Below are 15,796 nucleotides of genomic sequence, written 5' to 3'. Positions count from 1 at the left end.
GCTTATTAAATCCTACCCCTCCATCTGGTACTTTTACAATCACTAACTGTTACATTTGTTCACTTCCTGCTTTCCTAATATAATTTAAGTTTTTTATTTTATTTTTTTAAATTAAAAAAATTTGTTTTTAATTTTTTTATTATTTTAATTTTTTATGGTTTTATACTGTTACATTTGTTCACTTCCTGCTTTCCTAATAGTTTTTTTTAATAAATGTATACATTTTTTATTATTATTTTGATATTTTATATTATTATTTTATATTATAAAATTACTGTTATAATTTTTTTATTATTTTTTATATTATTATTTTTAATTTTTTATGTTTTATTTTATTTTATTTTAGTCACGTTCCGAAGTACGAGTTGATATGACCATCCTATGACATAATGGTTACCATAGTAACCGTCAATATAGTGATATATATATACATAGCACATCATGACTGGTTCAAGACCAGTCTAGCATAACGTAGTCCTAGCATAAAAGTGTTTCTTTATGAACTTACTAGCATCTTACTTATTAAACAACACTTTAAGCTAGCCGCTGCTGAGTGTACTAATTCTCATTATGTTGGAAGTGGGGATTGTTCAATCTGACTGGAGACTTTTAGTCATGACAAGCTACACAAACAGTCCCGTTATAATGTGTTTGAGAAACAGCTAGCACCAAATCTGCCAGTAAAAACGGTAGCGAAGACTCGTTTGTGTACAAAAGCTTTCATGATTTTAGTCATGGCTGCACGGTGTTCGAGCGGTTAGCACGCAGGCCACGCAGCTCGGAGACCCGAGTTCGATTCCACCCTCGGCCATCTCTGTGTGGAGTTTGCATGTTCTCCCCGTGCATGTGTGGGTTTTCTCCGGGTACTCCGGTTATTGTGGCAACGTTTAATTCCACAGCGGCGCCAACGTGCAGCTGAGTCTATTGATGCAGCGTCGGCAGTCGGCTCTGCTCAGACATGAAAAGCTAAACAGAAATACTCCTTGGGTGAGCGACGCAGTGGGAGAGACCGGCTGTCTGGGCATGTGTATTTGGTATTTGTGTAAGAGTTACCTGAACAGCACAGCCAAGAATTAACAGTAGAAGTCTTTTCAGCTCCTCCATGCTCTTTGCTGTGGGGGCAAACAACACAAAGACTTACTTTTTCTGCTTTTGGATTAGAGTAGATTAAAAAAAATGATAGAAACAATTTTTTTTTGCATGTTCTCCCCGTGCATGCGTGGGTTTTCTCCGGGTACTCCGGTTTCCTCCCACATTCCAAAAACATGCTAGGTTAATTAGCCACTCCAAATTGTCCATAGGTATGAATGTGAGTGTGAATGGTTGTTTGTCTATATGTGCCCTGTGATTGGCTGGCCACCAGTCCAGGTTGTAACCCCGCCTCTCGCCCCAAGAAGACAGCTGGTGACGACCGTCGTGAAGATAAGCGGTAGAAAATGAATGAACATTATTCCAACAGTAAAATATGGTGGTGGTAGTGTGATGGTCTGGGACTGTTTTGCTGCATCAGGACCTGGAAGACTCACTGTGATGAATGGAACCATGAATTATTGTTAATATGCATATATGGGCTGCACGGTGGTCGAGTGGTTAGCATGCAGACCTCACGGCGAGGAGACCAGGGTTCAATTCCACCCTCGGCCATCTCTGTGTGGAGTTTGCATGTTCTCCCCGTGCATGCGTGGGTTTTCTCCGGGTACTCCGGTTTCCTCCCACATTCCAAAAACATGCTAGGTTAATTAGCCACTCCAAATTGTCCATAGGTATGAATGTGAGTGTGAATGGTTGTTTGTCTATATGTGCCCTGTGATTGGCTGGCCACCAGTCCAGGGTGTAACCCCGCCTCTCTCCCCAAGACAGCTGGTGACGACAATGAATGAACATGATTCCAACAGTAAAATATGGTGGTGGTAGTGTGATGGTCTGGGACTGTTTTGCTGCATCAGGACCTGGAAGACTCACTGTGATAAATGGAACCATGAATTATTGTTAATATGCATATATAGGCTGTACGGTGATCGAGTGGTTAGCGCGCAGACCTCACAGCTAGGAGACCAGGGTTCAATTCCACCCTGGGCCATGCGTGGGTTTTCTCCGAGTACTCCGGTTTCCTCCCACATTCCAAAAAAACATGCTAGGTTAATTAGCCACTCCAAATTGTCCATAGGTATGAATGTGAGTGTGAATGGTTGTTTGTCTATATGTGCCCTGTGATTGGCTGGCCACCAGTCCAGGGTGTACCCCGCCTCTCCGCCCAAGAAGACAGCTGGGATAGGCTCCAGCATACCCACGACCCTCGTGAGGATAAGCAGTAGAAAATGAATGAATGAATTTATTAGTGGGAACGGCGCTTAAGTGTTTCCATGAATGTTATCAAGATGTTTGGGGCGTGTCAGTTACCTGATAATGGATCCTTGGCGATGCAGACGATGTTAGGAAGGGGCATCACTATTAGCTGCTGAAGGGTATCCTGTAACAGAAGAGGAACGTTCATAAAGGCAGAGGAAAAAAAACTACTTGAAAACCGCCTCATCCATGACATGCTAGTCATGAACAAGACTCTAACATGAACAGAATCTAAAGTTGCGTGACTCCATGTTTATAGCCTTCTTAGGTGTGTTTCCCTCCCCACTCGTGTGTCTGTGGGTGTGGAGCCAACACTCAGCCAACAAGGTTTATCAGGAAAAAGGTCAGAATGGAGGATAGGAGCAAAAGCTTGACATGCTTCTTCAACTTGGGGTGAGCGGATGGATCAAAATGTTAACTGGTATTGGAATTGGATCAATACTAGCTTGATGAGAGTGATATTTTTTCACTTGGGTTGGGAATGTTACTTTAAAAAAGTAATTAGTTATAGTTACCAGTTATATGTTACCAGTAAAAGTAACTACTGCTACCCCCCCTCCCCCAAAATACGTGGACATAGTTTTTTTCCGGGGATATAACGTACTTTCGACGTGTACATATTTTTACCTTTCGCCTCAACGAGGTTAAAGTAGTGTCTGTACTTCCTTTTGGCAAACGCTGTATTCACACTAGATTGCACTAAACACCCGCCCACTCAAGTTCTCTGATTGGCTGAAGACGCAATCTTAGCCAATCCTCATTGCTTATGTGCTGTACACACCCGCCCAGCTAAGTTCTCTGATTGGCTGAAAACACAATCTAACTAAACCTTAGCCAAATGCTCATTGCTTATGTTGCTCTAAACACCCGCCCACCCAAGTTCTCTGATTGGCTGAAGACGCAATCTTAGCGAATGTGCTCTAAACACCCGCCCATTCAAGTTCTATGATTGGCTGAAAAAGCAATCTTACTAAACCTTAGCCAATTCTCATTGCTTATGTGCTCTAAACACCCGCCCACTCAAGTTCTCTGATTGGCTGAAGACGCAATCTTAGCGAATGTGCTCTAAACACCCGCCCATTCAAGTTCTCTGATTGGCTGAAAACGCAATCTTACTAAATCTTAGCCAATTCTCATTGCTTATGTGCTCTAAACACCCGCCCACTGAAGTTCTCTGATTGGCTGAAGACGCAATGTTAGCGAATCCTCATCGCTTATGTGTTTTTTCTTGTTTTTAATATTTTAATATCTATTTTACGATTTTATTTCTTAAATTATCTTTTAGTTTTGGATTAAATTCAATTTGTACATTTATTTATTTGTATTTTATTTTTACTTTATATTTTACTAGTCTGTGCAGCACTTTGGAAACTCTGTTTATAAATTAAAGTGGATTGGATTATGTGCTCTCTAAACACCCGCCCACTCAAGTTCTCTGATTGGCTGAAGATGCAATTTGTGAAGTCTGTGATATATTTTTTAGGCGGCTTCAGTAACGTACAGTAACGGGGTGTCGAAAAATGATAACGGCGTTAATGCCGACAGTAAAAGTAATTAGTTAGATTACCCGTTACTGAAAAAAGTAACACCGTTATTCCCATCGCTGGTCCTAGGTCTGCCCAGGGGCCTTTTTTCCCCGGCTGGGAACGCCAATGGAGGCGTTTGGACTACATGCCTAAGCCACCTCAAGCCCCGCTCGCAAGTATCTGCAATTGACTTGGTATTGCATTGATATTAAAATTTCCAGTATCGGCCACCCCATCATCAACATGGTATTGTTCCGACAATTCCAAAATGTACGTGAATGAAAGGTTGTAATGGAGAACAATGGACTTGTTTACACGAGGACACATGAGGGTGGATTAAGGACTCCATGAAGAGAGATAGAGAGTTTAGAGCGAGGACGTATGGGAAGAGACATAACAAGGTGTGTGCTTGTGGGCGAGAGAGAGGGGGAGAGAAAGTGGAAGTCCCTGGGAGCCGTCTGGGAATAACGCACGCAAAAACAAGCCCCCCCCTCACACACACACACACACATAGTTCCATAACGCACATTTCAAAAGTCGTCGTTTGGTTTGTGTTTCTCGACTTAATACGTCGTCTGAAAGTCGCCTGCGCTTGCATCGCCTTACATAAGCGTTCCAACTGAACTGGCGTACGGGAAAAGGCTCGCAGGGAGCACAATGGCTGCAGGTACGATTACAATGACCTTAAGACCAGGAGGTAACTTGATCCTGGAACCTCGCTCTCCCTTTACCCACAATGCACTGGAGGTGTGAATAAAACATGCGTGCCGATTACCAGCTGGTCCTAGGAGGTTTGACACAGCTTACGTCCCATCAGGGGGGGGGGGAAAGCCACAATATTTGAATAGCAACTGTAACCGTGCTAGTCTGGAGCTATATGCTAAATGTACAAATATAGACATGAACAGGAGAAATATGATCCCATTATGTCATTGGATGCTCATATCACCGCCTACTTCGGTACGAGGTGCATTATTATTAACAAAAAAAAAACACCTTAAACTGTATTATGGAAAGCAGGAAGTGAACAAATGTAACAGTGAGTGATTGTAAAAGTACCAGATGGAGGGGTAGATGCATGTTCAAATGAAATAAAACCATTAAAAAAATTAAAATAATTAAAAAAAATAAAAACTATTAAAAAAAAATTAAAAACTATTTTTTCAAAACAAAAAAATAAAATAAAAAAAATTAAATTATATTAGAAAAGCAGGAAGTGAACAAACCATAAAAAAAATAATGAAAAAATTAAAAACAATAAAAAAAATTAAAAACAATTTTTTTAAATAAAAAAATGAAATTAAAAAAAACTTAAATTATATTAGGAAAGCAGGAAGTGAACAAATGTAACAGTTAGTGATTGTAAAAGTACCAGATGGAGGGGTAGGATTTAATAAGCTTTGCTTCTTCCTACTCCTTTTGGACATGTGGAACTGGGAACTGATTATGGGATGCACTCAATTGTAATCTGAGGCATGTTCAAATGAAGTAAAACCATAAAAAAAATTTAAAAAAAATTAAAAACTATTAAAAAAAATTAAAAACTATTTTTTTAAAACAAAAAAATAAAATAAAAAAACAAATTATATTAGAAAGGCAGGAAGTGAACAAACCATTAAAAAAATAAAATAATAAAAAAAATGTAAAACAATTAAAAAAAATTAAAAAAAACAATTTAAAATAAAAAAATAAAATTAAAAAAACTTAAATTATATTAGGAAAGCAGGAAGTGAACAAATGTAACAGTTAGTGATTGTAAAAGTACCAGACGGAGGGGTAGGATTTAATAAGCTTTGCTTCTTCCTACTCCTTTTGGACATGTGTAACTGGGAACTGATTATGGGATGCATTCAATTGTAATCTGATGCATGTTCAAATGAAATAAAACCAATACAAAAATTAAAATAATTAAAAAAAAATTAAAAACTATTTAAAAAATTAAAAACTATTTTTTTTAAACAAAAACACAATTAAAAAAATTAAATTATATTAGAAAGGCAGAAAGTGAACAAACCATTAAAAAATTAAAATAATTAAAAAAAAATTAAAAACAATAAAAAAATAAAAACAATTTTTTTAAATAAAAAAATCACAATTTTTTTTTTAATTATATTAGAAAGGCAGGAAGTGAACAAATGTAACAGTTTCTCCTTTTGGACATGTGGAACTGGGAACTGATTATGGGATGCATTCAATTGTAATCTGATGCATGTTCAAATGAAATTAAACCATTACCATTACCATCACCAAATAAAAGACAGGTGGCGTCAGGTAGCGCTTTACTATTTTGAGTGGAGCAAGATTTTTTGCAAGAATTGTTATAAAGACGCATTTGAATGTGATCTGATAAAATAAAAATAAATATAATATCAAGTAAAATATATATATATATATATTTTTTTTTTTTTTTATTTTATAAATCTAAAAATAAAATATGTGCTGTGCATCAATGCTGAAAAATGACTGCTTGCATCCAACGCATAAGGACATTATAACAGGACTCAACAATGACCCATTTACACACACACACACACACACACACACAAATCCATGCCCCATTAACACTGTGGGCTCGCATGTCTAATACCAGATCAATATAATATTGGCAGCCACCAGGAGACCTGACTTTAACAAATCCTCTAAGCGTCACTTTCGCTTTCACACCAGGAGGAGGAGGAGGGTTCACTCGCTCTCCTCATTCTGCTAGAAAACCAACACGCCCAGGTGCCGTGAGACATACGTAGTACATAGTGAACCCGAGTGGTACCACTACTTTTGTGTGTATGTACGTAAAGTAGGCCAGAGGATACGGTGTTCAAAACAACCACAGAGTCAACCTTTTGTTTGGCAGTTTCCTCCGTCTCCCAAGAGTCGGAATTCCGACGGGAAGACCAGACTTAGAGGGCCAATTCTACTAGTCAAAAAAAAAATACTACAACGGGTACTTGGATCAAGATAAATATAAATATCAACTATGTTTATTTTTGTTGATATTGTTACATTTAGGGCAGCACGGCGGACGAGTGGTTAGCGTGCAGACCTCACAGCTAGAAGACACGAGTTCAATTCCACCCTCGACCATCTCTGTGTGGAGTTTGCATGTTCTCCCCGTACTCCAGTTTCCTCCCACATTCCAAAAACATGCTAGGTTAATTAGCCACTCCAAATTGTCCATAGGTATGAATGTGAGTGTGAATGGTTGTTTGTCTATATGTGCCCTGTGATTGGCTGGCCACCGGTCGCCTGAAGACAGCTGGGATAGGCTCCAGCATTCCCGCGACCCTTGTGAGGATAAGCGGTAGAAAATGAATGAATGAATGAATAATACATATCAAGGCTACACGGTGGACGAGTGGTTACCACGCAGGCCTCACAGCTAGAAGACACGAGTTCAATTCCACCCTGGGCCATCTCTGTGTGGAGTTTGCATGTTCTCGACATGCATGCCCACATTCCAAAAACATGCTAGGTTAATTAGCCACTCCAAATTGTCCATAGGTATGAATGTGAGTGTGAATGGTTGTTTGAACATGAACTAACACCCCTATAGTCACCTTTACAGCCTTATTGTGTAATATAGTAAGCATAATAAGAGTATATAAGCCATTTAAAACGGCGGTCTAGTGGTTAGCGCGCAGCCCTCACAGCTAGGAGACCAGGGTTCAATTCCACCCTCCGCCATCTCTGTGTGGAGTTTGCATGTGTGGGTTTTCTCCGGGTACTCCGGTTTCCTCCCACATTCCAAAAACATGCTAGGTTAATTAGCCACTCCAAATTGTCCATAGGTATGAATGTGAGTGTGAATGGTTGTTTGCCTATATGTGCCCTGTGATTGGCTGGCGATTGGGATTGGCTCCAGCACCCCCCTCCCCCCCCGGCGACCCTTGTTAGAATAAGTGATAGAAAATAAATGAATGAATGTATTATCAGAGCTCTCTGAACATGATCTAACACCCCTATAGTCACCTTTACACCCATATTGTGTAATATAGTAAGCATAATAAGAGTATATAAGCAATTTAAAACATAATTAAGAGTTAATTAACAGACCCTGTCCACAGGAAGTGGACAGGGTCAAGTTTTAGCTTAGCTTGAGTTACTGTTACTAACTTTCGTATGAAGGATTTTTGTTCCTGTTGTGAGACAATGCAAACCTGCAATAAAAGCCTGTTGTTGGCATTACGCTAACATTATTTACATGTGGTGGCCCGTTGGAGAATATGAATATTATTTACATATTATTACTTGGATATAATAGGCCATATTCCATACAATGCAACGTTCACAGACTGATTGTACTTCGAGTCTGTATGCACCGTTGAAGTGGGTCATTCCGGGCAGTATGGGGTTAATCTGATGGTTAATCTCTAACCACAAACAAATACCTACCACTGAACACACACACACACACATACATACACAGTGTTACACATGTACAAGTACAAGTAGACAAGTAGTATTTCTGAAACGTGATTCTTAGAATGCCTTTAAGATGCGCCAACTAAAACAACTAAATAATACAACTGATGTGTTGGATGGCGTCCTATTGGTTGATCATCCATACACACGTGTGCTCCTCGATGTATGACATTCCTCGTTATGATGTTTCGGGATCATGAACGCACCCACGATCAGGTCTCAGCACGTCACAATCACAAACAGTCCAAAACCACCAAACGCTACACATGGAATGATATCTGCAGACTGGAATCAGACTTCCTGACTACAAGTTGCTATTAGCATCACGGGGATGTCGATATTAGCATCGCTGTAAAAGCCCCAGGGTAAGAAAAAAAATTGTTCTTTTTTCTATTACTGTTTCATTTCATTCTTATTTCTTGTTAGATGCTATATGACAACACTCACTGGCTAGCATATGTTAGCATTCATTCATTTTTTACCGCTTATCCTCACAAGGGTCACACGGGGGTGCTGGAGCCTATCCCAGCTGTCTTCTTAGGGCGAGAGGCGGGGTACACCCTGGACTGGTGGCCAGCCAATCCCAGGGCACATATAGACAAACAACCATTCACACTCACATTCATACCTATGGACAATTTGGAGTGGCTAATTAACCTAGCATGTTTTTGGAATGTGGGAGGAAACCGGAGTACCCGGAGAAAACCCACGCATGCACGGGGAGAACATGCAAACTGCACACAGAGATGGCCCAGGGTGGGATTGAACTCGGGTCTCCTAGTATTGAAGTGCTAACCACTCGACCACCGTGCAGCCTGGCTGGGATAATGTTAAAAACGATATTTGGATGGATGGATGGATGGATGGATGGATAGATAGATGGATGGATGGGATAATGTTGAAAACAATATTTGGATGGATGGATAGATAGATAGAGAGATAGAGATAGAGAGATGGATGGATGGATGGGATAATGTTGAAAATGTTGTTTGGATGGATGGATAGATAGATAGAGATAGATAGATAGATAGAGAGATGGATGGGATAATGTTGACAACGATATTTGGATGGATGGATAGATGGATGGATAGATGGATGGATGATGGCTGGATGGATGGATAGATAGATGGATGGATGGGATAATATTGAAAACGATATTTGGATGGATGATAGATGGATGGATGGATGGATGGATGGCTGGATGGATGGATAGATGGTAGATGGATGATAGATAGATGGATGGATAGATGGATGGGATAATGTTGAAAACGATATTTGGATGGATGGATAGATGGATGGATGATGGCTGGATGGATGGATAGATAGATGGATGGATGGGATAATATTGAAAACGATATTTGGATGGATGATAGATGGATGATAGATGGATGGATGGATGGATGGATGGGATAATGTTGAAAACGATATTTGGATGGATGGATAGATGGATGATGGGTGGATGGATGATGGCTGGAAGGATGGATGGATGATGGCTGGATGATAGATAGATGGATGGATAGATGGATGGGATAATATTGAAAACGATATTTGGATGGATGGATGGATGGATAGATGGATGATAGATGGATGGATGATGGCTGGATGGATAGATAGATGGATGAATGGATGATAAATGGATGGATAGATAGATAGATGGATGGAATAATGTTGAAGACGGTATTTGGATGGATGGATGGATGATAGATGGATGGCTAGATAGATGGATGGATGGATGATAGATGGATGGCTAGATGGATGGATGGATGGATGATAGATGGATGGCTAGATGGATGGATGATAGATGGATGGCTAGATGGATGGATAGATAGATGGATGATAGATGGATGGATGGATGGATGATAGATGGATGGATAGATGGATGGATGGATGATAGATGGATGGATAGATGGATGGATGGATGGATGATAGATGGATGGCTAGATGGATGGATGGATAATAACATGGAGAATAAATAGATGACATAAAGTGTTTTTCTACACTCCAACTCCAATAAAAATGTATTCCAGAGTTCCTGTTCCCTTGAAGTTCTTCTTGAGTGATTATGGTCTGATTCCACACCTTCCTCATAATCCCCTTGGAGGTGTAAGGGGAATATAAGGGGAATAATTCACTTATCTTGGATTTATTCCATTTTTTATGATCACAGTGGTTTCTTTCTCATAAAGCTCCTTGAGGAACAGGAATAGGAACAGGAATAGGACCAACTTGTGTCCTTGATGTGCTCGTATGTGACCTGTACCCAAGTGGTTTCTGGAGGGACGCAGCAACCAAATGTGTGCATACCTGGTAGTACGTCCTGACGTGTCGGGTGAGGAGGGTCAGGTTGTGAAGACGGAGTGACACGTCGTTGTTCACGTTCTTGTTCAGCCTCTGATTATTTGGTCCGGGGTCACTATGGGAACAAAAACACATCCTTAGAGGACTTAGTTGGCACCCATTTAGGACGAGGACTACTAGAAATAATTCCTTTTGTACGGAAGGAGGATTTACGATAACAGACGTCATCCTCTGACAGGCTCATTTGCATTTCAACAGTGTGTGTGTGTGTGTGTGTGTATGTGTGTGTATATGTGTGTGTGTGTGTGTGTGAGCCTTGAAAGTCTTTTCCTGACCTGAGCCACGTCCCAACATAACCAAGTCCAACATGGAAGGTGGCAGGAATAAACGGTCCTGGGTTAGCCATTAGCGTGTTCACATAAAAGGGCGACGCTAGCACCAAACGACCAGTTACAAACATCAACAATGTACTGGTGTTGGTAAACTGGTCTGGTATGGCGCTTTGCCAGCTCCGTCATCAGGAGCAACTGGGGCTTCTTGCTCAAGGGTACGTCGACATGATAATGCTAATGATGGTAATGGTTTAATTTCATTTGAAAATGAAATTCAACTTATTAAATCCTACCCCTCCATCTGGTATTTTTACAATCAGTAACTGTTACATTTGTTCACTTCCTGCTTTCCTAATATAATTTAAGCTTTTTTTATTATTTTTTTAAATAATTTTTTTTAATTTTTTTACAATTTTTTAAATGGTTTAATTTCATTTGAACATGCATCAGATTACAATTGAATGCATCCCATAATCAGTTCCCAGTTCCACATGTCCAAAAGGAGTAGGAAGAAGCAAAGCTTATTAAATCCTACCCCTCCATCTGGTACTTTTACAATCAGTAACTGTTACATTTGTTCACTTCCTGCTTTCCTAATACAATTTAAGTTTTTTTAATTTCATTATTTATTTAAAAAAGTTTTTAATTTTGTTTTAAATTATTTTTATTATTATTATTATTATTTTATTTTTTAATGGTTTGTTCACTTCCTGCCTTTCTAATATAATTTAATTTTTTTATTTTATTTTTTATTTAAAAACATTTTTAATTTTGTTTTAAATTGTTTTTAATTTTTATTATTATTTAATGGTTTGTTCACTTCCTGTCTTTCTAAAATAATTTATGTTTATTTTATTTTAAAAAATAGTTTTTAATTTTTTTAAAAGTTTAAAAAAAAATTTAATTATTTAAAACATTTTAATGGTTTTATTTCAATTGAACATGAATCAGATTACAATTGAGTGCATCCCATAATCAGTTCCCAGTACGTTCCCTGGTACTTTTACATTCAGTAACTGTTACATTTGTTCACTTCCTGCTTTCCATAATGCATCCAATGCCATAATGGGTACCATAGTAAGTGTCAATATAGTGATATATATATATAGCACATCATGTCGGCGGCATTATGAATTATCCTTACTGGCCTTTTTTGCAGTACATTTAGCCATGAAATAAGGAATGATGGCAGTTTCCCATATTTCCCAACCCATTTAGGATTCCCCCAAAAGCGACTGCATTCCCTAGTTAGGTTTTATTTTGTGTGTCCAATCCAACAGAATGAAGAATGATCAGTTGGGGGGTGGGGGGTTGGGTGGGGTGGGGTTCCTAAGGTGCGGTGAACTCCGGTCATGTCCTATGGAGTTCTGTGCCAGCTTCATGTGGACTGAAATAATAGACTGACTGGGCTGAATGACCTTCCTTTAATAATGTTCACAGCACCTCCACCCTGGGCCCCCTCCTGTTTAACCCACTTTCTTACAGACCCCCCCCCCACAAGACCCAACCCCAGACTGAATATATGCGAGGGGGCTGGGGATGCAGTGGGAGAGTGGAGAACAATAGCGTTATTATGATTGGAATAACGTATCCTAAGACAATGAAGTATGAACGCGTGTGATTGGCCGGCTTCAAATGCACAGAAGCCTTTTATGTTCAGCGCAAACAACCATTCACACTCACATTCATACCTATATGGACAATTTGGAGTGGCTAATTAACCTAGCATGTTTTTGGAATGTGGGAGGAAACCGGAGTACCCGGAGAAAACCCACGCAAACTCCACACAGAGATGGCCCGAGGGTGGAATTGAACTCGGGTCCGCTAGCTGTGAGGCCTGCGCGCTAACCACTCCACCGTCGTGCAGCCCATATTTGCATATTAACAATAATTCATGGTTCCATTTATCACAGTGAGTCTTCCAGGTCCTGATGCAGCAAAACAGTCCCAGACCATCACACTACCACCACCATATTTTACTGTTGGAATAATGTTCATTCATTTTCTACCGCTTATCCTCACGAGGGTCGCGGGGGTGCTGGAGCCTATCCCAGCTGTCTTCTTGGGGCGAGAGGCGGAGTACACCCTGGACTGGTGGCCAGCCAATCACAGGGCACATATAGACAAACAACCATTCACACTCACATTCATACCTATGGACAATTTGGAGTGGCTAATTAACCTAGCATGTTTTTTGGAATGTGGGAGGAAATCGGAGAGATGGCCGAGGGTGGCATTGAACTCGGGTCTCCTTGCTGTGAGGTCAGTGCGCTAACCACTACTCCACTGTGCAGCCCTTCTAATTTATAGCCTTTATGGAATGTTTTTTAGGGATTTTTTGTTAAAATTGAAAATAGAGTAAAACAGTTAGAGTACAGTATAAAAGTGCGTTTCATACAAAGGTTTGCTAGTCTTTGTAATGATAGAAGTATAATAAAGTATAATGTAATAAAGCCCTTTTAGTACATGAAAGCCATTTTGTTGAGTCATGCTGGACCGTCTGAATCCCATCAAAGATGCTTCATAAAAAGGCTAAACTATCACTTTTAAGAGCGTGAGCAACACATGTGGCAGTGACGCCCTCAACCTGAAACAAGAGCGTCACAGGATGTGGTCGCGCATAAACGCACGCAAGACGCACTAACACACACACACACACACACACACACACACACACACACACACACACACGAGTCAACCGAACCAGAAGCATCACCTACATGTGTGTCATGATCTTGTGCAGGAAGACGCCATCCACGAGCTCGATGAACATGTTGACACGATCCTCCGAGCCCACGTGGTCACATGACCCCAGCGGGCCCAATGTCCGCACCTGAAAACACACAATGTAAGGACAAAAACAATCATTGTGACACAAATTTATTTTACGAAAAATAGAAAAAAATGCTGCGTTCCGCTAATGGCCCCCGGGCCGTACTTTGAAGACCATATAAATTTTTTGGCTTTTGAAAAAAAAAATTATTACAAATATAAAAATTTGATTTTTCAGATAATTAAGATAATTTGCTTATTATTTTATTTAATGTATTTCAATTATTTTTTAATATTTTTATTTTTAAAAGGGCATTGATTTTTTTTTTATTGTTTTTATAGTACTGGTTCACGCGGTTAATAGTTAAATAAGTAAATAATATAAATATTATTTAAAAAATAAAAATATTTTATTTATATATTTAACTATATTGTTCAATTCTGTCACAAGAAAGGGCATTGATTTTTTTTTAATTGATGGTACTGGTTCAGGCGGTTAATAGTTAAATAAATACTTAATATAAATATAATTTTAAAAATAAAAAAATATTTTAAAATAATTAAAATACATTAAACTACATTAAATAAAAGTATAAGCAAATTATCTAAATTATCAGAAAAATCGAATTTTTATATTTGTAAGATTTTTTTAAGGCAAAAAAATGTATAAGGTCTCCAAAGTACGGCCCGGGGGCCATTAGCGGACCGCAGCATTTTTTCCCCAAATTTTTTTAGTGCACCCCCCCACCCCCCAGTACTCGGTGGAAAAAGTTTAGACACCCAAGCAGTATCGTATATGAATTGAAATGTACTGATAGAAGTTGAAAGGAAGCCATGATTATTATTTACCTGTCATCCATGTTCGATACTGCCACCTACTGGATTGGAGTATGCACCTTTTCAAGTCAAACCGCCATTGTACCAAACAATAACCTTGTTTTGCTATTGATATTTTTGGTGTTAATAAATTAATATCTTAATAAAAAAGGATAAGAAATAAATTTGTAGACTGGAATAGCAAATTAGTGAACTTTTACTTTTACGTGACAGTACTTTTACGTTGACATGTGTACCCAAGACACGGTCATTAGAATTAAAACTATAACAAATATGCATACAACATATATTTAGAACCCGTCGTGATGCGTTTGTGGAAGTTTGTTAACTTCTACCCGGGAGAGAGAGACACGCTTCCACTCACCCACAACACGAGTGGGGACTCCAAGAAGGCAACCAAGAGCTCGGAAAGAGTCACATCCATGTTGGTGGTGGTTGGTTGGGGCTGCGGATCAAACAATCGATCAATCAATCGATGATCTCCACAGGACGGAACAAAGCCCCCCTCGCGGAATAGACCTCCCCCGGATGAGCTTTCTCTCCAACGCTCACTATTGTTTCACTTTGTCCCTCCACACATGGTTTAGTATTCCCAATCGTCTCCAAATGGTCCCAAAAAGTCTTCCGCAAAGTTCCAAAAAGCGACACAATCATATCCGGTGGCTACACTTGGGAAATATCCATTTTATTCCACGGAAAAACACTTGATCCCAACTTCGCAGGACTCGCGTTGTCCGGGATACATCACACATGTACAAACAAAAAACTATTAAAAAAAAAAGCAGCAAAAATACGCGATAAAATATTACTTTACACGCAAATGCGACGTTTTAATGGTCTTTTTCTTAAACGTCCTACCGCAATGGTAGCGGAGATACAATACACAAACTAAAAGCGGACAAGCGGAAGTTGATTGGCGGCAGTTTTGACCAATCAGCTCAAGCGAACAAGCAAACCCCGCCCTTTACTACAAAATAACCAATTATCACGCAGTAAAATGCGATCGCTGGTTTTCATCTGGCTGACGTCACAGCTAGCTGTGTTTTTTTTAATCAGTATTGCAATACTGCTAACTATTGCTGATGCTTTTTTTACTTGAAACATTTCAAGCTCATTGACTTTGTTGATTTGATGATCAGGATTATAATCATAATAAACAAAAGAGTACTAAAAGTAAAACTACGAACAACAGAAATAATCGATTTGTAAAAACAAACGGAAGGATACTGAAATCAATCGATCTCATCTTACGCTTCCTATCGACAC

The 15,796-nt window shown here is 39.3% G+C and overlaps 1 protein-coding gene across 2 annotated transcripts in view; it reads right to left on the bottom strand.

Moving 5' to 3' along the window:
• LOC131140048 (protein Daple-like) overlaps positions 1 to 15,422 on the bottom strand; it is a 48,762-nt gene extending 33,340 nt beyond the window's left edge. For both annotated transcript variants that reach the window (XR_009132338.1, XM_058090118.1), the window contains exons 1-5: positions 14,895 to 15,422; positions 13,642 to 13,754; positions 10,596 to 10,704; positions 2,401 to 2,470; positions 1,054 to 1,112 (exon numbers count right to left, since the gene is read on the bottom strand). Coding sequence is in view for 1 of the 2 variants with exons in the window: in XM_058090118.1 (XP_057946101.1) it covers positions 1,054 to 1,112; positions 2,401 to 2,470; positions 10,596 to 10,704; positions 13,642 to 13,754; positions 14,895 to 14,954 (411 nt within the window). In the remaining variant the exon portion in view is untranslated. The remainder of the gene's footprint in view (positions 1 to 1,053; positions 1,113 to 2,400; positions 2,471 to 10,595; positions 10,705 to 13,641; positions 13,755 to 14,894) is intronic.
• Positions 15,423 to 15,796: the final 374 nt, after the last annotated feature.

This window comes from Doryrhamphus excisus, chromosome 13 (genome assembly GCF_030265055.1).
Source record: "Doryrhamphus excisus isolate RoL2022-K1 chromosome 13, RoL_Dexc_1.0, whole genome shotgun sequence".
Taxonomy (NCBI): domain Eukaryota; kingdom Metazoa; phylum Chordata; class Actinopteri; order Syngnathiformes; family Syngnathidae; genus Doryrhamphus; species Doryrhamphus excisus.
Note: the sequence above shows the minus strand (reverse complement) of the source record. Positions and strands in the feature narration are given on the sequence as shown.